Here is a 26344-nt window from a genome sequence, read left to right on the forward strand (position 1 = left end):
CAAGAGTTGAGATGCACTTTGCAGCGCTAACCTGTTTGATCCTCTCTTCAATATTTGGAATTGGGAAAATTGGATCCTTGGTGACCGCGTTCAGTTTTCTGTAATCGACTCAGTGTCGCGGATCTTTCGCTGGCGATTCGACAATGATCATAGGCGAGCTATAATCGCTATCAGCTTCCTTAATCACGCCTAGCTCTAACATCTTTTCCACCTCTCGTTGGAGGTTATTCCGGTGGTGTGGAGACATTCTGTAAGGCTTTGAATTGACCGGTGCCGTGTCAGTTAGCTCGGTGTCGTGGGTGACCAGATTTGTTCTTTCTGGTCGCCTCGAGAACAAATCCCTAAACTCAGCGATCAGTTTTCGGAGGCTTTTTGCCTGTTCTGGGTCAGGAGAATTGGGCTGGAAGGCGAATTTCTCAATCTCAGGGGCCGTGTAATCACGCCTGTCATTTTCAACGCTTGGAATTTTCAAGTGGACCTCCTCTGGCAAGTTTAATGTGAGGTTTACGATTGGCTGCCTTTCAGAATAGGGTTTCAAAAGATTCACGTGATAGATTTTGCAAATATTTCGTTTGCCCGGCATTCGCGCCACATAATTTGTCGCCGACAGCTTCTCCAAAACAACAACAAAACCGTCCCTCTGAATCTCGAGTTTGTTTGCCTTCGATAGTCGCAGGACCATCACCTTACCATTCGGATTGAATGACCGTTCTTTAGCACCGCGATAGTAATAGACTTTAGACATGTCTCTGTTCTCCTTCACTTGCATTTCGGCTAATCTGTCTGCCCTGTATAGCATTTCCAAAAGCCTCAAGACGTACTCCACGACTGTCGAATCCTCTCTTCGGCCCTCCCAAATCTCTCTCAACATGAGCAAAAGAGATCGGGGATTTCTCCCGTACACCAGTAGAGCAGGTGTAAACCCCGTCGACTCGTGGCACACCGTCCTGAGCGCGAACATCGTGCCCGGTAGGCAAGAGTCACATTCCTTTTTGTGCTCGTAGAACAGCGCCCGGAGCACTCTTTTCAAAGTAGAATGACATCGCTCAATATTGTTAGATTGCGGGTGCGATATGGAAATGTGTATCGGTTTAACTCCACACCTTTCTAGGAATGTTGTGTTTAGAGCACTGGTAAACATTTGGCAAGCATTTGGCAAGCACTCGCAGATTATGACTAGCAGCTTACCGGTATCGCTCAAGAGGAAAGTATACAACAGTTGCATCTTGCCTGTACTCACCTATGGGGCTGAAACGTGGAGGCTAACCAAGAGAGTTCTACTTAAGTTGAGGACAACCCAGAGGGCTATGGAACGAAAAATGGTAGGGGTAACATTAAGAGATAGAAAGCGTGCAGAGTGGGTCAGAGAAATAACTCAAGTTACCGACATTCTAGTGGAAATTAAGAAGAAGAAATGGACATGGGCAGGACATGTAGTGCGAAGAGAGGATAACCGATGGTCGCTTAGGGTAACAAACTGGATTCCAAGGGAAGGAAAGCGTAGCAGGGGGAGGCAGAAAGTTAGGTGGGCGGATGAGATTAAGAAGTTCGCAGGGGTCAAGTGGATGCAGCTAGCACAGAACCGGGTTAAGTGGAGAAATATGGGAGAGGCCTTCGCCCTGCAGTGGGTATAATCAGGCTGATGATGATGATGATGATGATGATGATGATGATGATGATGATGATGATGATGATGATGATGATGATGATGAAACACACTACCGTTGTCACTCTGTATTTTTGAGGGAAAACCCACTCGTGAAAATACAGCAAGTAGCCCATCCATGGCCTCTGTAGACCTCAGCTCTTTGTCAAAAATCATGTGGGAATTCGGCAACAGGCAGACAACCATTGACTACTGTCTAATGTATCAGGGAATTTATAGCAAGGTCACAAAAGTAGAAATAGACGAAGAAGGGGACTGTAGTTTGGGAAGTGATCACAAAGTATTAGTCTGCAGATGGGGCCCTTGATGAAAAGAGAAATGGAACTTAGACAAAACGTAAACGCAAAATTAAACGACGATCAAATAGCGCAGATAGCAGCAGACAGAGAGGAAGCAATAGAGAAAAGCCCCATGGAAGACTGGGATTATGAACAGGTAGAACTACTCATAAGGAGGAAATTTAAGGAGGTTAAAGTGGGAAACCGCTGGAATGGAAAGAGGAAGACATGAAGCTGGTGGAATAAGGAAATCAGGGAAGCCATTGAACAACGACGGGATGCTTCAAGGGAACACCGAGTGGCAAAGAAAGCATAGGTATCTCAGGAGGAAATCAACCAAAAATGGGAATCATATCGACAAAAGAAACTTAAGGTAGAGGCCCTCGTCCAAAGTAAAATAAAGCAGTCCACCGATCGCTGGATGGCTGACATACACGATGCTTCTAGAGGCGGACCAAGAAAATTCTGGAACCATATAAGCTGGCTAGGTAAAATGAATCAAAAAACGCAGGACTGGATTCAAGACAATGAGGGAAATTGTTTAAAGGGAGACAACACAGTGAACTACATTACATCCGTTATAGCCGAGTCATTTAAGAACGATGATAGGATAATCTCCACTAATCAGGAAGCAACCCAAGGTAGCAGAATACAAAGCAGCTTAGAACTGACCAATCTAAACTGGAAAAAGGCAGAAAAAAATATTCCTAAAAACACATCTACAGGAATAGATGGAATTCCGATCAAGCTGATTAATGAACTCGGTCCAAAAAGTAAGGAAACGTTGTTAAAAGCTCTGGAAACAGCCATAACGAATAAACAAATTCCGGACAGCTGGCGGCAGAGTAAAATGAATTTGATTTATAAAGGGAAAGGAGACAGGATGCACAAAAACTCCTACAGGCCAATTACCATAGCATCTGTTATGTACAGGCTAGCCATGCAGGCGGTGAAATTAAAGGTGCAAGCATGGGTTGAAAGTAACAAGATACTCGGAGAACTTCAGAACGGCTTTAGAAATGGTAGGCGCTTAGATGATAGCCTGTTCGTGCTTACCCAATGCATCGAAATATCTAGAGTGGAAAATAGACCTTTGTATTTGGCCTTCTTGGACATAAACGGGGCGTACGACAACGTAAGCAGGGAACTCCTGTGGAACATATTAAAAGAAGAAGGTATCGGGTATGAGATAATAGAGTTCCTACAGGAAATATACCGGGATAATAAAGTAGAAATTACATGGGAAGGGATAAGAAGTACGCAGGATGTCAAAGTATGCAAATTGTTAAGACAGGGGTATCCTCTGTCACCGCTGCTGTTCATGCTTTATATGATAAACATATGGAACGGAGGATAGAAGAAAGTAACCTAGGTTTTAACCTGTCATGTAGATTAGGTGGAAAGGCGGACGATATTGGATGTATGCAGATTAGGTGTATGCAGATGATATTGTGCTGCTAGTAGAGAGTCCGGAAGAATTGAAAACTCTAGTTAAGTATAGAGGAGACCAAGGGGATGCTCTAGGCTTCAGTTGAAGCGCAGTTAAGTCAGGTCTGATGATTTTCAACGACTCAACTGATCAGGGTCTTAAAGTACAAGGCCATGAAATAACCAGAGTAGCAGAATATAAATATCTCAAAGTATGAGTAAACGAAGGATTGGCATACATTGGAAAGCATGAGCAATCACTTAAGGCCAAAGGGCGCAGAAATGCTGGGATAATGAGCATAGGGTATTGTGGGGATACAACAGGTATGAGGTTTTGGGAGGTATTTGTAAAGGAATTATGGTACCCGGGCTTACTTTCGGAAATGCGGTTAGTGCTAAATCAGAGGTACAGTCGACGTTAGAAACACATCAGAGATCCGTTGGACGATTAGCACTAGGTGCCCACGGCAAAACTACAAATGAGGCGGTACAGGGAGATATGGGCTGGGCATCTTTCGAAGTAAGGGAAGCTCGGAGTAAAATGTTATATGAGGAACGCCTGAGGAAATTGGACAGTAACAGATGGGCAGCTAAAGTATTTAAATACCTGTACCTAAAAAGCGTTGACTCACAGTGGAGGCAAAGAACTAGGAAACTAACTAGTAAGTATGCTAGTAACAAGGACGGAGAAATGAAGAGCATTAAGCAACAGGTGAAAAACACAGAAGGTAAAAATTGGATAAATTCAATGGAAAAGAAACAGAGTGTGGAATTATACCGAAAGTGGAAAATGCAGATCAGGAAGGAAGCTTTTTTTGATAACTCAAGAGGCAGTGCCCTGCTTTTTTAAGCTAGATCAGGGTGCCTTAGAACACGCAGCTACAAAAAGAAATTTAACAATGAAGATGACGCGTGTGCTGTATGTGGTAGCTCCAGTGAAACAATTGACCATATGATACTCGAATGTAATGGTACCCATCCGGAAGTCGATGCACGCGCAGTCACTCTTCCTGAAGTTCTGGAGTTTAGAGACATCAATGGCCGAGACACCAGGAGCCCTCCACTACGGCTCCTCCATCTCTCTTTCCACATTTTCTGCCACCTTCCTCTCTTCGACTACAGCGCGGCTCAGGTGTTCACAGAGAAAGTGTGACAGATAATGCGCCTTTTCTTTTCTTGAAGCAATGTATTATTATTATGATTAGTCTTGCGTCTGCATCTTGGCATCTCCGCTTGGGAATGCGGTGTTGTCTTTGTTCGGGGATCTAGGCTGCTCCACTTTGGCGTCTCCGCTTGGCAAGACGTTCTTCTCTTTCTTCGGGCATCTCTGCTGTCGAGGCAGTGGAGTTGGCATGTGGCCGCAGTGGCCGCAAGCTCTTATCTCTTGCTGTCAATCGTTAATTATTATAAGAATTATTAACGATGCGCCCTTAACGGTGCGCACACTCCCAGACACCCTTAGAGTGAGTGGGGGTAGCTGTTCCGGTCGCAAAGGAGATGCCCTCGACTTGTAGGGCAAGCTCAGCCGGAAGTTAACTACCTTGTAGTGACAGAAGGGGGTGGCCGTTTGGTGCCCAGCTGTCGCCGGTTCAAGCCAGAGTAAGGGTCGGAGTCAGAAGAAACAAACAAAACAAACTTTATACACAGCAAGAGAGGATAAAGAGGAACACACACGATCACTTAAAGTGTATAGACGAGAGGTTCACAAAACACAAACGTTAGGCATGCAATTACAGAGGTATTCAATTACACAGAGGCTTACAATACAGAACAAACACGAGAGAGTCACATAAACAAACACCAAATTGTTCACTGGGCACTACTGCAGTCCGACGCATCGAGAGTCCCGATGGGGCTGCCATACAAGACGAGCGCCGCTCCCTCATAGGTCCGCGGGCTTGCCAGCAGCGGGTGACCCTCGGGAGCCCCTCTGGGTTGGTGCAGTGGTAAGACACTCGACTACTGTCCGAAGTTCCCAGGTTCGAACCCGACCACGGCGGCTGCGTTTCGATGGAGGCGAAATGAAGTGGCGTCCTTGAGCTGTGCGATGTCAGCGCAAGTTAAAGATCCCCAGGTGGCCGAAATTACTCCGTATCCCTCTCCCTCCACTACGGCTCCCCTTTCGCTCTTTCCACTTTCACTCCCGCCCTCATTCCTTCCCTTACGGCGCGGTTCAGGTGTCCGCAGAGCAAGTGTAACAGACACTGCGCCTTTTTCTTCCTGTAAACCAATTACTATTATTATGATCCCCGCGAGCCCAGCCAAAGCACTAGCGAATACGCAGCAATCACTGACTGACTGACTGACTGACTGACTGACTGACTGACTGACTGACTGACTGACTGACTTACTGACTGACTCACTCACTCACTCACTCACTCACTCACTCACTCACTCACTCACTCACTCACTCACTAACTCACTCACTCACTCACTTACTACACAAGCGGCGCGGCCTCCATGAATAGGGTGCGCCGCGTCTGTCTGTTAAGGTGTGCTAAGGCTTGCGCGCACACGCACTTAGCTTCGCTGGTTAGAGCGCTTCATTTTCCTCCCGTTGAGCCGCGCGTCGTCATTGGCTAGGAGACGTATGTCATATTCGGGACTGATGAATCACTGTTATCGCCGGGTGATGAGAAAGAGGATGACGGCGACGCGTACAAAGCTACGCGCTCTCTCGCGCGGGGAAGGCGGCTTTTCTCAAACATTGTAGATCCTTCGATGCGGTGCCGCGCTGGCCTCGCGCCGCGCCGGCTTGATCAAAATGAGCGCCGATTTTGTTACACTTGCGCAGCTATAAAATAAAATGCACGGCCTGTTACTGGCTTTGTAGCTGAACCACCTCCGTTGCCTCGTGCGCATAGAAGAAAAAATAGAGAAGAAATGAAAAGAAAACAGGGAGAAAGACGGGCGTCGCAACAGCCGTCGTCCGCCCCCAAAACAGCAGCGGGTACGATGACGGCCTACGACAGACAAAAATATGGCGGCAGGCTAGCCTCCGCCGCAACCGGCAGGGATCGACTAGTCCCTGTCCCGTAGGGCTACAAGCAGCCACCCCTTCGACCTTTTAGTCTATGTCTTGCGCCGCGCACCTGTTGTTCCTCTCTGGTTCCCGCACGTGTGCACTGGGGGCCTATCTTACACACAGCGAAATGTTTCTCTACAAACTCATTAACCCTGTGTGCAAGCGACTTAGACAAGGCCAACCGGAGAGGTGCAGACACCAAGCTGCTTTTTACTAAAGTGGAATGGGAAGATGTGAGTAGAATTTATGTCGTTCGTTCCGTTTTGGAAGGTTCTTTAAACTCTTCCTGTTATGTAGTTCGTTAGTTCGGCGTAGAGAAGACCAGGAGGCGTACTTGAAAGTGATGATGGTAGAGCATATATTTACAGTATGACATATATATACAGAGCAAAACTGGAACATGAAACGAATTTACAAAAACAGCACTCTGCGCTACTTTACTCTTCAACCTAACTGGTTAGAGCCTAAGCAAAACAGCCGCGTTTCATACCTACGCATGGAGCCCCAGCTCAGACTGGACTGAACTCTCTTGGATCACGTCTCATTTTACACATTCACAAAACAAAGAAATAGGGGCGGTCATTTCCAGAGGCCAGCCCCACACATCAACTGTTCAATAAGAAAATATGCTAGATGGGCCCAGCCCCATGGGTTGGCCTTAGCCTCTAACCCAGGGCCCCACTAGCAATACAAATTACAACAAACAAAGCACAGCGAAACTCTTTCCCCAGTGAGGATGTCGAACCTTCTCCTCTCGGGAGACTTTCTTCCCACTTGTCTCCCGCACACCGCCGCCTCATCCACGCTACCACTGCTGGCTGAATCCTTTCCACAGTGCACTGCCCCGCGCCACCTGTGTTTACTTCTACGAGCAATCACATGGAAAGGGAAAGATCAACCAGCTGCCATTCTGTAGGTGGCGCCGGATTAAAGGGGAACTTCTGGCTTGCCCGCTCTGAGCACAATACCCAGGTCAACTCCTGAATGCTTCTTCGGGCGCTCTTTTGTCGCATCTGCAGACAGGGTAAAATTCCTTTCGCACTGCTCAAAGTTGCAGTGTAAAAAAAAAAACGAAGGGTCATTTAGGTGATCGCTACCGGCCAGTGCGAAGGGTTCCATGCATGTGTGCACCTGGCAGCACGTTCCGCTACGCATGTTCCCATGAATGACCTTCCGGCTAAAACGGTCCCGCAAATCCGGCGCCGACGATCCGGTCGGCTCTCCCCACCTGCGGCACGCTTGTAGAAGGGGAACCGCTTTTACAATACCAGAAGCAGACAGTCGGGTGACGGCGCCGTGCAGAGACGCGCACCTGCAAGTGATTATCGTTGGGCGCGGCCCTACACGCCCCTTCTAAGAGTATAACCGAGCTTGCTATCAGCTCGTTCATACTAACTCTTCACACGGGCCGCACTACCTTCACGGCAGCAAAGTCATTCCTGCTGGTGCGCCAATGTCTATACGTCACCGCGACACTGAGAGAAAAATATATACACCGAAGTAAGCAAATCACGAAACACAACATTGGTGCATGCTGTTGTCCAGGTCTGCTAAGCAGTCAGTAATATCACTCTGCAGGGAGTCCACATTCATGTACACAGGCGTACACACAAAGTTCTATTGTTCATCGCGGCTCGCAAGTCCGCGCACACAACACTGACAACACTAGCTGAATATCAGCGAGAACTCTCTTCCAAATGTCCGATATATCACATACACGGCTCGCCGCACACAACGTCGGCTGAGTAGGAACGTTCACGCTTGTCTAGGTTGGCATGGTGGCGTCTCTAGTTCTGAGTCTTAGGTCAATCTGAGGAGCCACGGATAGCGCATCTGCGTTTCCATTCCCGATGCCTTTTCTGTGTTTCGCCGTTATGTTGCAACGCTGGAGTGCCAGCGCCCACGTATCTAATTTAGCCCCGTGTGGAGTGCACGTCATCAAGCGGTTGTCAGAGAAGACATTGGCCTCAGCCCCAAAGAGCCCGTGATCGAGTTTCTTTAGAGCTCAAATAATAGCGAACGCCTCGCTCTCTCTGGTCGACCGCCTCGCCCGAGCCGCGGCGAAACGATGACTTGCGAACGCTATAGGCCTCTCATCGCACTTTTCCGTCGCCTGTGCCAAACAAGTCCCAGCAACCGTTGCTGATGCATCAGTGAGCAGCCAGTATGGCTCGGGAGGTTGCGGAGTGCTCAACGCCACTGTTCTGCAGAGCGAGGCCTTCGGCTGTTCTAATGCGCACTGCGCATAATCCGACCGCGGGATCAAGTTGGAGACTCCTCGCTTTGTCAGCGCCGTCAGTGGGCCAGCTATTTTAGCTTGCCCAGGCACATTCTCACATGCATGTCTCGAGCTCTCATTGCCGACCTGCACTGTCCGAAACCTTTCAAGTTGGCTAGACAACGAAACAGCATCTTCTCTCTCACTTGAATCAGCTTCCTCTCGTGGATAGTCGACGTTCAGTGCGTCGCTTACTTCGCATGCCAGTGCCTCAGAATTCTGAGTTTTTGCGTTTGCAACTTCTGCAACCGGCGGACCACCGACTTCAGTACGGGTATTTGAGCACGCCACCTCACTGGTCTCATTTAGCAGTTGCCAGTCCTCAAACGACAGCAAACAGTTCACCCCATCGGTCAGCTCATCAGTGAGGGCACATACTATGCCTATTTCTCGATTTGCAACTGTTCCTGGCTTAGATATTTTGATAGGAATCGTCGCCAACTTCGCCTGAATTGAGCTGCCGAAAGCCGACATTAGCTTCACTGTTCCTGATGGTTGCGTCAGCTCCTGTGGTAGTAGGCTCTCTCGTATTACGGTTATTTCACTACCCGTATCAAGAACTGCCTCTGTGCGAACGTCTCCACACACCAAGTCTACAAACTGAAGTTTTGATGAGACTGCCCTCGATCTTTGCATCGGCACTTCAACTCTAGCAGTTAAACCCGTAATTTGGTTAACCACTGGTTCTTTTATTTTCTGTCTGATCGACCAGCGCGACCTTCAGCACCCTTTGCCCGTGCCCATTTTCTTGTTTCTAGCGCGGTTCTTTTCCCGTTGCTTGCGGGCAATTCCTAGCAATGTGCCCCTGCCCATGGCATAGGTGGCATTTTACTGTGCGCTTTTCAGCATTAATCTGTTTTTGGCTCCTTTACCTTTTGCCTGCTCAAAGATTTGTAGAGCCTTTGATAGCTCTTTAGGCTTCAGCCAACTCTCTCCTTCGCCAAGGAGCACATATTCAATGCCCTCCGTGCTGAGACCTGCCCTAATGCGATCGGACGCCATTAGATCGGTCAGCGCCTCTTTTGAGTCCACCTCTCTAGCCTGGATGTAGTATGCTAGGTACGTTTTCACGCGTTATGCAAACTGAGCCCATGTCTCCTCCTTCCTTTTGACAGCTTTTTCAAATCTTTCAAGGTCCTCAGTTGGGGTTAGCTTTAGTTCACTTAGAACCGCTCCTTTTACGGCCTCATAATCCGTACATTCCGCTCCGTCGAGGTTAGGAAGCAAGTACCGGACTCGCTCTGTCAGTGCCGGCATAATTAAATGCACTCGGCTACTGTACGGTACACTGAATGTAGCGAACAGCTTCTCCACCTCCTCAAACCACCGTGGCACATCAGCATCACATAATATTTTATAGCCCTTAAGGACTTTCGCACACTGTCTTATTAAATCTGGGCCTATACCTCGCTCATCGCTCCGTCCCGACCCAAGCGGTGACAGTCGACCACTCGACAGCCCAAGCTCTATCTGCATTAAGGCTAGTCGCTCCCGAGATTCAATTTCACGCATTCTTAGCTCCATTTCCAACTCCATACGGCGAATAGCCATCCTCTCTGTCTCGGCTCCTGACGCGTCTAATGACAATGTTGGTCTCTGGTCGCCGGCCTGTAACCTGCTCTCCACATTGTAATCACCCTCCATAGTCACTACCTCACTCTGATCAGTAACCATTTCTACTCCGCCCCCTAGCGATTGCTGCTTCTGTTGAGGATTTGACCTCGATTCACTCAGGATTAGATTCGCTTTCTTTAGCGGCTAGCATTCTCCTCGTCTCAACCATAAGCGTCACAAACCAACCACCATGCCAACTTCAACAAACGCAAGAAATCCCACTCACCCGGCGCAGATCTTTTGTTGTCTGCCGCCCAGAGCCCGGATGATGCGTCCGCTCCAACGGCATCGATGGCAGCCGAGGTAGAATAATCCCTTGACGGTTCCTCGCTGCTCCGTGTCGAATGGCCTGTGGATGCCGGTGCGATGCTTGTACTTGTAGATGAGACGTGCCGAACAATGTCGAGCTGCGCCAGTAGAATTTATGTCGTTCGTTCCGTTTTGGAAGGTTCTTTAAACCCTTCCTGTTATGTAGTTCGGCGTAGAGAAGACCAGGAGGCGTACTTGAAGGTGATGATGGTAGAGCATATATTTACGGCATGACATATATATATATACAGAGCAAAACTGGAACATGAAACGAATTTACAAAAACAGCACTATGCGCTACTTTACTCTTCAACCTAACTGGTTAGAGCCTAAGCAAAACAGCCGCGTTTCATACCTACGCATGGAGCCCCAGCTCAGACTGGACTGAACTCTCTTGGACACGTCTCATTTTACACATTCACAAAACAAAGAAATAGGGGCGGTCATTTCCAGAGGCCAGCCCCACACATCAACTGTCCAAAAAGAAAATATGCTAGATGGGCCCAGCCCCATGGGTTGGCCTTAGCCTCTAACCCAGGGCCCCACTAGCAATACAAATTACAACAAGCAAAGCACAGCGAAACCCTTTCCCCAGTGAGGATGTCGAACCTTCTCCTCTCGGGAGACTTTCTTCCCACTTTTCTCCCGCACACCGCCGCCTCATCCACGCTACCACTGCTGGCTGAATCCTTTCCACAGTGCACTGCCCCGCGCCACCTGTGTTTACTACTACGAGCAACGACATGGAAAGGGAAAGATCAACCAGCAGGTGGCGCCGGATTAAAGGGGAACTTCTGGCTTGCCCGCTCTGAGCACAATACCCGAGTCAACTCCTCAATGCTTCTTCGGGCGCTCTTTTGTCGCATCTGCAGACAGGATAAAATTCCTTTCGCACTGCTCAAAGTTGCAGTGTAAAAAAAAAAAACGAATAGTCATTTAGGTGATCGCTACCGGCCAGTGCGAAGGGTGCCATACATGCGTGCACCTGGCAGCAAGTTCCGCTACGCATGTTCCCATGAATGACCTTCCGGCTAAAACGGTCCCGCAAATCCGGCGCCGACGATCCGGTCGGCTCTCCCCACTCTGCGGCACGCTTGTAGAAGGGGAACCGCTTTTACAATACCAGAAGCAGACAGTCGGGTGACGGCACCGTGCAGAGACGCGCACCTGCAAGTGATTATCGTTGGGCGCGGCCCTACAATGTGTAAGGTAGAATTGCCTTATTCGACCTCGGAATGTAGGCCCCACAGACTTGGTACACCCCACCAAGGCACACCCGCGTGTCAAGAAACTGAATATACCCATTTTTCGAAAGTTCAACAGTGACACTGGATGTATTAGAGCAACCCGCGAATGACTCCACCATCCCATCTGCGACAGATTCTAGGGCAGATCGATCAATACTTTCATTAACACTGTGTGCACGCTACTTAGGCAAGGCCGACCGGAGAGACGAAGACGCCAAGATCATTTTTACTAAATTGGAATGGGAAGGTGTGAAAGGTAGAATTGGCTGATTCGACCTCGGTATGTAGGCCCCACAGACTTGGTAAACCCCACTAAGGCACACCCACACGTCAAGAAACTGAATATACCCATTTTCCGGAAATTCAACAGTGACACTGAATGTATTAGAGCAACCCGCGAACGACACCACCATCCCATCTGCGACAGATTCTAGGCCAGGTCGATCAGGAATATTAAAAAAAAAAAAAAAAACAGAAAGTAATCTACAAATTGTGAAAGAAGGCTTGGTCGAGACAGCAAGGTCGTGACGGCGAGGCCAGCGATGCCTTGTCTAGCGTTTTAATCCGATCACGAACCCAGGCGCGTGCCGGAACCGGCGCCACGGGACGATGACGATGGTATGACCAAATGAAAGTAGAAGATCATCGAAGGCTCCAGTAGAATTTATGTCGTTCGTTCCTTTTCGGAAGGTTCTTTAAACCCTTCCTGTTATGTAGTTCGGCGTAGAGAAGATCAGGAGGCGTACTTGAAGGTGATGATGGTAGAGCATATATTTACAGCATGACATATATATACAGAGAGTAAAACTGGAAGTTGAAATGAATTTACAAAAAAAACAACACTGCGCTACTTTACTCTTCAACCTAACTAGTTAGAGCCTAAGCAGAACAGCCGCGTTACATGCCTACGCATGGAGCCCCAGCTCAGACTGCACTGAACTCTCTTGGATCACGTCTCATTTTACACCTTCACAAAACAAAGAAATAGGGGCGGTCATTTTCAGAGGCCAGCCACACACATCAACTGTCCAATAAGGAAATATGCTAGATGGGTACATCTCCATGGGTTGGCCTTAGCCTCTAACCCAGGGCCCCACTAGCAATACAAATTACAACAAACAAAGCACAGCGAAACTCTTTCCCCAGTGACGGTGTCGAACCCTCTCCTTTCGGGAGACTTTCTTCCCACTTGTCTCCCGCACACCGCCGCCTCATCCACGCTACCACTGCTGGCTGAATCCTTTCCACAGTGCATTGCCCCGCGCCACTCGTGTTTACCACTGCGAGCAACGACATGTAAAGGGAAAGATCAAGCAGCCGCATTCTGCAGGCCTGGCGCCGGATTAAAGGGGAGCTTCTGGCTTGCCCGCTCTGAGCACACTACCCGAGCCAACGCCTGAATGCTTCTTCGGGCGCTCTTTTGTCGCATCTGCAGATAGGATAAACTTCATTTCGCACTGCTCAAAGTCGCAGTGTAAAAAAAAGGCCGAAGGGTCATTTGGGTGCTCGCTATCGGCCAGTACGAAGGGTGTCATACATGCGGGCACCTGGCAGCACGTTCCGCTACGCATGTTCCCATGAATGACCTTCGGGCTAAAACGGTCCCGCAAATCCGGCGCCGACAGTCCGGTCGGCTCTCCCCACCCGCGGCACGCTTGTAGAAGGATGACCGCTTCTACAATTCCAGAAGCAGACAGGCGGGTGGCGGCGCCGAGCAGAGACGCGTACCTGCAAGTGATTATCCTCGGGCGCGGCCCTACAGCTCCCACAATCTGCCCCGGGGGGGGGGGGAGTCTGAAGCGACCAGCCTGGCCGCTGCTAACCGATGCACCGAGGCGCACAAACGGTTTCAAGCGAGAAACATGAACAACTTCAGTTCCACGGTGGCGTCGATCGGCTAGGGGATCAACAGGCGTGACTTTGTAATTAGCTGGGGAAGTTTGGCTGATGACCTCATAAGGACCAAGGTAGCAGTGGGGGAATTTGTCACTAAGGCCAGGGGTGCGCAGTGGTGTACAAAGCATTACTTCGTCACCAGGACGAAAAGAGACCACGCGATGCTTAGAATCGTAGCGACTCTTGCGTACTTCCTGGCACGCTGCTGTGTTGAGGCGGGCAAGATGACGGCATCTGGCCACACGAGATATGAACTCGGTAGCTACTGATGTGGAGTCATCGGCCTAGAGAAAAAGGAAGTGTCGAGAATTGTTGTGGGAGGACGGCCATAAATGAGGAAAAATGGAAAGTAATAGGTAGTCCGGCTAATGTTGCTAATGGTAGAATATAGTGTTCCAGTTTCGATGTTCTGGTGTGATGTACATTGATATCATATCCGATAAGGTAAGGTGCGATGAAATCGCTAAGTCAGACCGTTAGTCTGGGGATGGTAGCTTGAGGGTGTCTTGTAAAGGGTGAATGACGCGTGACAAACTTCGGCTACGACTGTCGATAAGAAGATAAGAAGATCGTCCCGCGGTCACTTAGGAGCACCCGAGGAGCGCCATGACGCAATAGAATTGATCGCAAAGAGACATCTGCTACTTCTTGAGCGGAACCAGTCGGTACAGGTGCCGTCACAGCGTAGCGTGTAAGATGGTCAACAGCTGCTATAATCCAATGGTTACCCCCATCGGAGAGAGGTAGAAGACCATATACGTCGTTGCCGACTACGTCGAATGGCGTGGCAGGACACGGCAGGGGTTGTAGAAGGCCAGAGGGCGAAGAAGTCGGCCGCTTGCGACGTTTGCACAGAGAGCAGGATGCGACGCATTTGGTTACGCTAGAAGATAGGCCAGGCCAAAAGAATCGTTTTTTCACGCTGTCGTAGGTTTTGTCTAAACCAAGATGACCTGTAGTAGCGTCATCGTGGAGAGCCGCCAGTACACGTGGGCGAAGTACACTCGGCACGACTGGGATGCAGTGAGTTCCATCACGGCAATACACGTAGCGGAGTAGGATGCCGTCTTCGAGCTTGAAATTTCGAAGCTGTCGGCGAAGCCGGGCATTGAGTGGGTCCGCAGCGCCGATAAGGCAGTTGATGATGGGACGGTAGTAGGCATCAGCTAATTGCCTTGAGTGGAGGGCATGTTTGTTCTCAGTCTGTAAACCGTCAACACCCTAACATCCGCAGGGCTTAGTTCCTACTCCAGCCTTCTATCAAATTGGTCCAGGAAACGTTCGGCAAGAACTGGAGCCACTCAGGACCCTATGAACGTACCCCTCTTTTGAACATACATGTTGCTGTCGTAACTAAAAATTGTGCATTCCAAGTAGCATTTGGTCACTTCCTAAATGGAATCCACATACAGGCCAGAAGCGTACTGAAAACTAACACGTCCGTGACCTCTATTAACTCACGTACAGCATAAAATAACACATGATGCGTTATGGAATAAGAGAGTTCGTCCACGTCCACAGAAACTGCGCTATTGGCCATTAAAATACCTCCATCTAAGGCAGCCCCCACCAGTCCCGAGTTCGCGATCTTGTAGGAGTCTTTCGAGGTGAGACACTTAAGATGAGGCTGTAGGTACCAGCTCTTACCAGCTCCCGCGTTCCGTGACTATTGCTCTGAAACGGCACAGTTCCTTATGCTTTTTGGAGGAGAAAAACATTCTCAAGGCATTGTCTTCGTATTTATTCACTTCGGGCGCCACTTTGTCAAGCTTTAACGGCAGCAGTGCCACCACCTGAGACTTGGCCTTGACCGGTTTTAGCCTAAATGTCCTGAAGTTCTTATCAATGACTTCAGACGTCTTCATCTTGCGCAAACTGGTAGGAAGTACCGTGAAGCCACCTTTTTTGTGAGACAGTATCATTGACACGTCGAATTGTTCCTAAACTTTCGAACTATTCCGAAGGCTCAGGCCGAGGCCCCTGCTTAGAGGTAAATATTCTGAGCAACGAGTCAACCCTTTCCAACATACCTCGGTCTTTTGTTGTTGTGGCTGTAAGAAGAAGGAAAAAAAATGCACGGCCCTCCTACTGGCTCTGTAGCTGAGCCACCTCCATTGCCTCGTGCGGACAGAAGAGAAAATTGAGAAGAAAGGAAAAAGAAGAGGGAGGGAAAGACGCGCGCCGCAACAACAGCCGTCGTCCACCACCGAAGCAGTAGCGGGTGTAATGACGGCCTAAAACAGACAAAATTCGGCGGCTGGCTAGCCCCCGCCGCAAGCGGCGTTGACCTACCGTCCCAGCCCCGTAGGACCAGGAACTGCCACTCTTCACCAACGCGGTCTTTCTCCAGAATGTGTGCATTTGCCGCAATCCTGTGAACGCACCCCGAGCTGGTAATGTTTGTCCAGCGTGGATTTCTGTAAAAACATATGGCCCAATTGAGAACATCGGCCATCGCATTCGGGAGCTTCACACCCCACGAAGTAAAAACAGAGCAAGCACCTATATGATTATTCTTTTATGTCCTTTGTAGCGAAGGACGAACGTTGTGCCACAGGAAGTCCGCCAAGTTGCCAGTAGTCCGGCTCTACTCACTCAGAAGCCTTACGCCCGAAGTGCCTGTGCAACAACACCGGAAGCAGCGTATCCTTAGCCAGTCTTTAAGCCTCCCGACCTGCTACCAACTTTCCGATTTGAGAGTCCTGCATATCGTTTCCCAGCTGCTGACTGTCGGCACCAGGGCACTCACCATCATAAACAAATTCGGGGGGCAACCGTTCTTTCAAAGGCAGTAAGTATAGAACCTCGTTCTTCAAGTCGTAGAACGCAGATAAAATTGCTCACCGAATGGAAAGGTACACAAAAAAGAGCCCAAAGTTAGAGCAATAGAGTTCAGTAAAGTAGAAAGTTGGGGCAGTTGGTAATAAATAATTTAAGAGCAACGCACAAAAAGAAACCCACAGATGGAACACGAGGGACAAGCGCGCACTAGCAACTGATGTGTGCTCGGAGAAACACTTCTCACTCGGTGAGCATGGGCCAGGAAATCCAGCAGTATCAGTAACATAACACCAAATCAAACAATGTCGTAGTTGTCGAGGCATCTGCAGAGTCACCAATAAAGCCTGCACGAGGTGTCTTCTTTCTCAAGCTTTTTCCTTGTCAAGCTTTTAATTTGTTCCCCTTGAACACCAAAAATATCCTGTGGAGGCGTTGCTGAAAATAAATTTGACTTGATTTTATTAAAACTTTATATTACAATTACAATAAGATTATGTTAGAAGAAACTGCTTAACAGTGGAAACTGCAAGTATAGTGTAGTTTCACAGAACCAGGGAGTAGAAAGTGCCACGTATCAGTACCTACAATATCTAAAGCGGCTTCACAGCCAATATACTATTTCAATGAAATCTAATGATGCCCAAATAAAAAAAAACAGGCTAAAGAAGGAGACACGCCCCTTCAGTGTGATTTTGCGGCTTCGTACAAGAAGTAAGCAGACATCTATAGACTTTAAGAAGAAGGGGGGGGGGGGGTATAATTTATTCTAGAACACAAGAGCAAACTCCGTTGGTGAAATGAAATGGCTCACATAATGACTCGGGATGAGCTACAATATAAATGTAAATAATATGCTGGAAATCAAAGTAGCTTTAAAGAGTCTCGAAAGTAAGCGCCAGTATGAAATTGTCAGAAACGTGTTCGAAGATGTAGTGAACCACATCTACCTAGGTTAGGTATTGAGTTAAGATCTTGACCAATAGTGTGAGGAAACAACGTGAAAAATGATGAGGCGCATAGCATTTCACACGTACTCTTTGGTCATAATATTGAAATCTTCCAGTACTCCCCGAAAGGATAAAGACATATTGCCCCTGTATCTTGCCGGCTGTCTCCTTCGGGTACTAAACATATTACACAATGAACGTCTATTCAAATGATAAACGTCAAGTTAAGAGACATTAAGGGAATAGAGGAGCTCATGGTGCAAATCCGAGTTGATGATACGATAGTGCAAATAATAAATACTTCTGAATAAGGGTAGAGAGGGAGCATCAGTTCACAAGCTTGTCTTCGTTTGGGACGAGTCCACTTGTCTAAATGTTGGCTCGACGTCTGAACCGAGGCTCTTCTACCCTTGTTGAGTGCTCCTTTTTACTGACCAGCCACGTTCTGTCTATCGTTGTACCCTGTAGTGAAAATAAAGAAGACGAAATGGACGTGAAAAGATAACACAATAAAAACAGTGTCGCGTTTGGTTCAGGGTGACGAACTGAATTTCAATATAAAGGAAGCTTGGTTATAGTGGACACAGTGCAATTGGGCAGATTATATTATGAAGTTTGCGGGGAGCCGATTAGTGAAGCTGGAACAAGTCAGGGTTATTTGTAGAAGAATTGTGTGTAGAAGAATGATACACTCCCTTGTCCTGCGCTAGACGTAAACAGAGGCCAAGTTAACTATTCATAAGTATTTACGAATACAAATTTTCTTCACAACAAATTACGTTAAATAGCCGCTCTTTGAAAATAGCAATATTATATTTCGCATCTTTATTTTTTATTTATTTATTCAGGTTACCTCTAAAGGCGCTCCAAAGGAGGGTATTACATAGGGGAGGGGGGGATATAATCGTAAAAAACACGATGTAATTAGCAACAATTGCAATAAGAACCATTAAATATAACATCAAAAAAGGAAAGAAAAACAACACTAAATATTCTACACATTTCCGTCACAGCGAAGTAGTTCTTGGAATTTTTTTATGTTAGTTTCTGTAGCAATGTGCGATGGCAAGTTATTTCATTCAATGATAGCGCGAGTTATGAATGAATTGGCATAAGATAATAAAAGACACTTTGTGCGTTTAACTTTGAAGGCATGATCAAGTCGTCGAAACATGACATCAGGTCACTGAAACAAATCACTGCGCAGTAGTGGATGGTGATAAACCTTATGGAAAAGTGTTAACCGAGCGTGTTTACGACGACATGATAAGTCTTCCAGTTCAGCATGTTGTTTTAATGCTGTGACGCTAGTGAAAGGTGAGTAATCTGAAAAATAAAACGCACAGCACGGTTCTGCAAGGATTCGATGTTGGTGATAACATAGGGTTGATCACGGCCCCAATAGCAGCAGCATATTCAATTTTAGGGCGTATTATAGTGATATAAGCAAGGTTTTTAACGTGGATAGGAGCGTGTTTGAGAGTACGTTTAAGAAGACCAAGTGAACGGTTAGCAGCGCCTAGGGTGAGGTCGATATGGTGATGCTATGTTAGATCAAACTGAAGGTGCACGCCAAGGTATTTGTAAGTGTTTGTTAGTTCAACAGCATTGTCGTTGAGCCTGTAAGTGGTTGAAATGCGAGCGGTACGACGGGTGAAAGATATATGTTTAGTTTTAGAAACGTTTAAAGTCATTAACCAGGATGAGCACCATGAGCTTACTGCGTTCAGGTCAGATTGTAGGAATTGGCGGTCACTTTCATTAATAATGTTACGTTAAATTACGCAATCATCTGCGAAAAGACGAACTCTAGATGTTACATAGGCAGGTAAATCATTAATATAGATTAGAAAAAGCAAAGGACCAAACACGATTCCTTGGGCTACACCAGACGTCACATAAGTCGAAGAAGAGTTAGAATTATTAACTTAGGTATACTGAGATCTAGAAGAAAGAAAATCTTAATCCAGGCGAGCACATCAGGGTGGATGTTAAGCTGTGCTAGTTTTAGTAAAAGTCTGCGATGAGGGACCCGATCGAATGTTTTTAAAAAATCCAGAAAAACTGTGCCGACCTGAAAGCCTGCGTTAAGTGATGATTGTAAGTCATTAACAAAGTCAGCTAGTTGAGCGTCATGAAAAACCCTTGCGAAAACCGTGCTGATATTTGAAAATAATGTTATGATCTTCGACGTAGTTAATGACTTGGCTATCAATGATATGCTCTAGAAGTTTGCAAAAGTTGCTGGTTAACGAGATGGGTCAATAGTTAAGTGGGGAGGAAGGGTCACCTGATTTGAATATAGTTATTACCTTTGCTACACGCCAGTCATTACAAATTAGTCCTTTCACTAACGACTGCGAGAATAAACAGGACAAGATAGCGGAGATGCTTCTGGATGTATTTTTTAGTATCTTATTGTTAAAGCCAAGGTGATCCGAGCTACTTGTAATTTTGAGATTGTTTAATAAAGTTGAAATACCTGCTTCGGTAATAACTATGTCAGGCATACTGATGTCATGAAATGTATTCAAGATAGACTTAAGATCTTAGTCGCCCTTCTGGAGCCGGCTCTTTCAGAGTCCGCTCCTTTTGTCGTGCCAACAGTAAGGCAGCCAAATGCTTAGCTGGACGTCATATTCTGTTTTCTTTTTCGGCAGACTGCCTCCTGTGGGCGAACCAAGACTTCAAAGATGCTGTGTCCGAGGAATGTGTCACTGGGTTCGACAAAAACTGCGGCCCGGAGAAATACATCTTGTACGACAAAGAGCAGTGCTCCTAAAGTAGTGATGAAAATCACAGTTGTTCTGGAGACAGATAATTATTGCTGGTTCCAATAATCTCCTGCAATAAAGCACCTAGAAAACATGATTAGTTCTATTTAGGATGTCGATTTCTTTCTCGCTTAAGCTCCGAACTGATGCTTCAGCTGCTGGAGGCATCCCTTTCACATTCTAGAATTGTGTTACGGACGCTGCACGCGGCGACTAATTCTCTCCGCAACGCTGTGTTCTGCAATTGTTTGCTGTTTTCTTTTCTTTTATTTCTTGTCTATAGATTTCATTTAAGCGTGCCTTAGGTTCATCCTTTTATAATAATTTCATAAAGTGGGACTACCAACATTTTTGAAGTGCATACAATTGCGGTACGTTGTGATAAAATACTACGAATATACTCGGCCCCCCACAGATGTTTTGGCAAGTGTCATTTTTACGCTTATTACGGCACACAATAATCAGAGAGGAGATGCGGGCTTTTCTTTCGTTAATATTCAACACTTATTTAAAGAGTTGCAGCGTTTACTGTCGAGAAGAGTTTTTGTAAACGCCGGTTTTATATTCAGCAAGTAGGTTATTTTTGTGATCAAAACAATATATAATACTTCAGCAGTACAACTGTAATTTTCTATCAGAAGTCACAAAATATATATCTATATTGTAGTGAACTACACGAGGATATACGAAGACGAGGATGAAGTAGGCGAGAATATCACGAAGACGAGGATAAGGACGACGAAGTGCCGCTGCGCTGCTCGAGCTCGCTTGTGGAGGCCTAGACTGGCTGTGTTCTTGTGTGGTTCGCCGTGCAACTTCAAGAGGGCTCTTATCCCTGTTAAAACACAGTAAACACCCCCTTTCACTTGGTGGAGGTGAGCATTTCCTGCCGCCCTGGAGCTCCGCAGCCGCACACTCCCGACACAAGCAATGACCGACGCAACCACCCCTAATTCAACCGGCCCCTCATCCGCCGTGTTCTGCGCTGGAGCTTTGCGCCAGCGTGATCCTCCTATCTTCAGCGGAACCGGCGACCATGACGTGAAAGACTGGCTGGCCTCATATGAGCGGGTCAGTATTCACAACCACTGGGACGACAACCAAAACATCAATAACGTCATTTTCTACCTAACGGACGTTGCAAACCTATGGTTCCGCAACCACGAGGCCGATATCACATCGTGGTCTACTTTCCAGACTAGTTTTGCCGATATTTTCGGCCGGCCTGCAGTGCGCAAATTGCGCCCTGAGCAACGCCTGCGCGGCCGTGCACAGCTTCCTAGTGAGAATTTTACCAGCTATATTGAAGATGTCGTGGACCTGTGCAAGCGCGTGGACGCTCCAATGTCAGAGAGCACCAAGATTGATCACATTATGCAAGGAATTGATGATGACGCGTTCCAGATGCTTCTGGCTAAAAATCCAGCCACCGTTGTCGACGTTATCAACGCATGCCACAACTTTGACGAATTACGCAAGCGCCGTAACATCACTCGCTCTTCGCTCTCACAACCGGCGCCGCTTGCAGCTTTAACACCTGAAGCACACCAGTCCAACTTGCTGTCACAAATAAAGCAGTTCGTTCGCGAAGAAGTTGCCCGTCAACTATCCCTCGTTCACCAACGTCCTGACGCTCCCACTCCTTTAGTGCCAAAGTTGCAGCAAGTCATCCGCCAACAAGTTGCGGAAGCACTCCCCACGCTTCCTGAAGCTCCTTCTGTTGCTCCTTTGACATACGTCGAAGCACCAGTCCAGTATAGTCAACCTGCTGTTCCAGCCCCTTTGACCTACGCGGCTGTGGCTGCGCGGCCAACGCCTGAGCCGTCACCATCCATGCAGCCTGTCCTACGCCCTGCACCGCTTCCTCAAACGGCCCCGCTTCATCCTCCCACTCCGCGCTATTACAACCCTTGGCGTACTTCGGACAATCGTCCTATTTGCTACTACTGTGGTTTCGCTGGACATGTGGCCCGTCCATGGCCGAGCCTGCGTTTTCTGATAACTCGCCACCACTGTTTCGTTCTGCCCACTCTCCGCCTGCGTATGCCACAGAACAGCGTTCGTATACAACCCGTCGTTCTCCTTCTCCGCGTCGCCGGTCACTGTCACCAATGCGCCGGCGACCACCACCTGCTGACGAGGGAAACTAAGCTCCGCGGTTCCTGAGGCAAGAACTGCGTACTCTGTGAAAAGCTCAAGGCCTCATATTTCGCCCAAAAACGTTATAATGATTTCTATCGATAGTCTGTCCGTATATGCGCTGGTCAATACGGGTGCTGCAGTGTCACTGATTCATGAGCAACTCTGCCGACGATTACGAAAAGTTACGACGCTATTTACCGGTTTGTCGCTCCGCACTGCCAGTGAAGAGAGGATTGCACCTTTAGCAGCATGTACAGCGCGTGTCGTCACTGAAGGTATTTTCTACAGTGTCGAGTTCGTAGTTTTGTCATCTTGTTCCCACGACGTGATCTTCGGATGGGACTTCCTGTCTAAAAATAACGCCGTGATCGATTGCGCCCGAGCTGAAGTAGAATTTTCTGCACTGTGCGACGCACTGCCCGACGACAACCATTCAGTGTCTCCTCAAAAGCTCACCATAGCTGAAGATGTCGACGTAGCACCAGAGGCTTGTGCCCTTGTGCCTCTCTCGTGTCCTGTCGTGTCAGCCGTTAGTGTTTTATTTACGCCGTCTGCATCCTTCATCCATCGCAAGCACCTGCCGCTGCCGTCTGCTGTTCTCGATGTTTATCGTGGCCTCACGATGGTACTCATCTACAATCCGTCTCCGCGCCCGATTACTTTACTACGTGGGAAATCTCCCGGTTCTATTGAACCAGCCCACCTTCTCTCTGACCTAGATGCCTCCGAGACCAACCGTGGTAACTACATCGATGCTCTGCATTCCGATCCGACGCCTGATTCGTTGTCAGACGACTTCTTTCGAACCGCCATCGATGACGCTCTTCCTTCCACTTACCGGACTCAGCTTGTGGCCCTTTTACAGACGTTTCGCTTCGCCTTCGACGCCGCCCACACACCTCTCGGCCGCACTTCCACAGTCGCGCATCACATTCAGACCGGCTCTAACTCGCCTTTTCGACAGCGCCCCTATCGTGTGTCAGCGGCAGAGCGTCGCGTGATCAATGAACAAGTTGAGGACATGCTACAACGTGGTGTAATCCGTCCATCACAAAGCCCCTGGTCTTCACCAGTGGTGCTAGTGAAAAAGAAAGATGGCTCGTTTCGCTTTTGCATCGATTACCGGCGCCTCAACAAAATTACCCACAATGACAATTACCCCCTACCGCGTATAGACGACGCTCTTGATTGCCTCCAAGGTGCCGAGTACCTTTCATCTCTAGATTTACGTTCAGGTTACAGGCAAGTACCAATGGCCGCCTGTTTCAGAGAGAAGACCACATTTGTGAAGCCGGATGGCCTCTATGAATTTAATGTGGTGCTCGTCGGTCTGTGCAATGCGCCCGCCACATTCGAGAGGAAGATCGATAACATCTTGCGGAAGTTCAAGTGGCACATCTGCCTCTGCTATTTGAATGATATTGTTGTCTTTTCCGCCGACTTCGCTACGCACCTAGAGCGCTTGCGGCAAGTTTTGGTTTGCCTTACTGACGCCGGCCTGCAACTGAATCTCAAGAAGTGTCACTTCGGTGCCAGGGAGTTGACTATTTTGGGGCACATCGTCTCTATCGCCTGTCAGCGCCGGAAGTCATCCACACCTCGTGCTTCTGGCCCCTTACAACCACTTCCATGCCCGGCCCGCCCTTTTGACCGCATTGGCGTTGACCTTTACGGGCCACTTCCCTGCACGGTTTCTGGGAACCGGTGGATTATTGTCGGCATCGACCACCTCACCCGGTATGCCGATACCGCCGCTTTACCCGCCGCTACTGCCCGTGAAGTTGCCCTGTCCCTGCTACATCATTTCGTTCTTCGCCACGGCGCAGCGCGAGAGCTGCTGAGTGACCGAGGACGTGTCTTCCTTTCCAACGTCGTTGAAACTCTACTGGCCGAATGTCGCATCATACATCGGACCACAACAGCTTACCATCCTCAAAACTAACGGGCTGACTGAGTGCTTCAATCGTACTCTCGGAAATATGCTCACCATGTACGTTGCCGCCGATCAGACTAACTGGGACGCTGTTCTTCCTTTCGTGACGTACGCTTACAACACCGCCACGCAGTCAACTACTGGATTTAGCCCTTTCTTCCTCCTTTATGGGCGTTAGGCGTCGTCCACGATGGACACTATTTTACCATATCGTCCCGACTCCTCCGAGTGTACTCTCCTTTCAGACGTTGCCAAACATGCAGAGGAATGTCGCCAGTTGGCCCGGTGTTTTACATCGGAATCTCAAGGCCGCCAAAAGCATCACCATGACCAAGATAGACGCGACGCGTTTTCCCTGCAGGATCTCTTGTTTGGCTTTGTGTTCTCGGCACCCCACCGGGATTGTCATCAAAATTTCGAACCGAGTATCACGGCCCCTATCGCATTATCCGTCAAACCTCACCTGTGAATTACATCGTGGAGCCACTCACTACCTCTTCGGACATGCGTCATCGCGGCCGCGAAACTGCACGTGAGCCACCTCAAAACGTACTACGATCCGCTTCTCTCGCCCTCACCATAGGTCGCCAGGATGGCTCCTCCTCGCTCCGGGGGAAATTGTAGTGAACTACACGAGGATATACGAAGACGATGATGAAGTAGGCGAGAATATCACGAAGACGAGAATAAGGACTACGATGTGCCGCTGCGCTACTCGAGCTCGCTTGTGGAGACCTAGACTGGCTGTGTTCTTGTGTGGTTCGCCGTGCAACTTCGAGAGGGCTATTATCCCGGTTAAAACACAGTAAAAACCCCCTTTCAATATATATATGTATATATATATATATATATAAATATTATTACGCCGCGTAGCGGCGCACTGAGAGGCAGCAGAAGCAGAAGAAGAGGAAGCGAGGCACGCACAGAGTGATCCGAGTTTTCTGAGCCGTGTGCGTCCGTCTTTCATACGAAGTTCACCTGTATTAAAGCCATTTCATCCGTTACATTTGGTGGAGGTGCTGGGTAAAAACGTTCTGGATCCGCCAGTACCTCGTCGCAGCCGTCGTGTAGCAGATTTTACACCTTTATATTCTCAACAGTACCTCTCAATGTCTACCAACCGCACGACGCAGACTCATGAAGAGCGATCTGAAGAGACGACGGCCTTTCCCCACCAGCGAGAGCCGCGTACGTTCCACGGTGAGCCCGAAGATGACGTGGAGGAATGGCTCCAACATTACGTAAGATGCAGCAAGTACATCCGATGAAACTCAATCGCACGTCTGTACAATGTTTTCTTCCTCGCTGGCACGGCGATGACTTGGTTTGACAACCACGAAGAAATCCTGACGACCTGGGATCAATTCGTTGAAGAAATTACGAAGTCCTTTGGGGTATACCCTTGCGAAGAAGGAACGCGCTGAGCATCAGCTTTCCCAGAGAGCCCAGCTGCCTGGTGAGACATGCACACGTTACATCGAGGAAATATTGAAACTTTGTCGCATTGTAAGCCGGCAGATGTCAGAAGAAGGCAAGGTAGGGTACCTTCTCAAGCGGATTGCTGAGGATGTGTACAACTTCCTTATTTCGCGGGACACCCTTGCCGCAGTAGCAGATGTCATCAAGCAGTGCCGGATATTTAAGGCGGTAAAGGCACATACGATAGCGCCGAAATTTGTCCGACTTTCTAATGTGACAACTGTTGCCGGTATCAAAATTCCTGAGGCTGAAGACATCGCTTCTAGGGTCAGGAGGATTATACGCGAGGAGCTGGATTATAAATTTCGATGTACCTTACCACCCAACATCGAGGTCCGTATCATCATGAAAACAGCGCACGCCAAGGGCTGCACAAAATAACAGCGAACCATATTACAACAACGGCGTGGAGCGGACCCGGCAACCAACACCGCACCCTTATTTGTAGCAGCGTCCAACCCATCCGGATGAAATGCCTCGTGGTGCTCCTCGTCACGCTTCTGTCGCCCCATCTCGGTCTCCAAGGGATCCTGAAGTGAACTACCAG

The 26344-nt window shown here is 48.2% G+C and overlaps 1 protein-coding gene across 1 annotated transcript in view; it reads left to right on the plus strand.

Annotated features, from left to right (window-relative positions):
• Positions 1 to 20322, plus strand: part of LOC146194388 (uncharacterized) — a 109599-nt gene extending 89277 nt beyond the window's left edge. Inside the window, exon 5 of the mRNA XM_084596542.1 lies at positions 20130 to 20322. Coding sequence (XP_084452668.1) covers positions 20130 to 20251 — 122 coding nt within the window. The 3' untranslated portion in view covers positions 20252 to 20322. The remainder of the gene's footprint in view (positions 1 to 20129) is intronic.
• Positions 20323 to 26344: the final 6022 nt, after the last annotated feature.

Source organism: Amblyomma maculatum, chromosome 3, assembly GCF_055883805.1.
Source record: "Amblyomma maculatum isolate TAMU_Amacu chromosome 3, ASM5588380v1, whole genome shotgun sequence".
Taxonomy (NCBI): Eukaryota; Metazoa; Arthropoda; class Arachnida; order Ixodida; family Ixodidae; genus Amblyomma; species Amblyomma maculatum.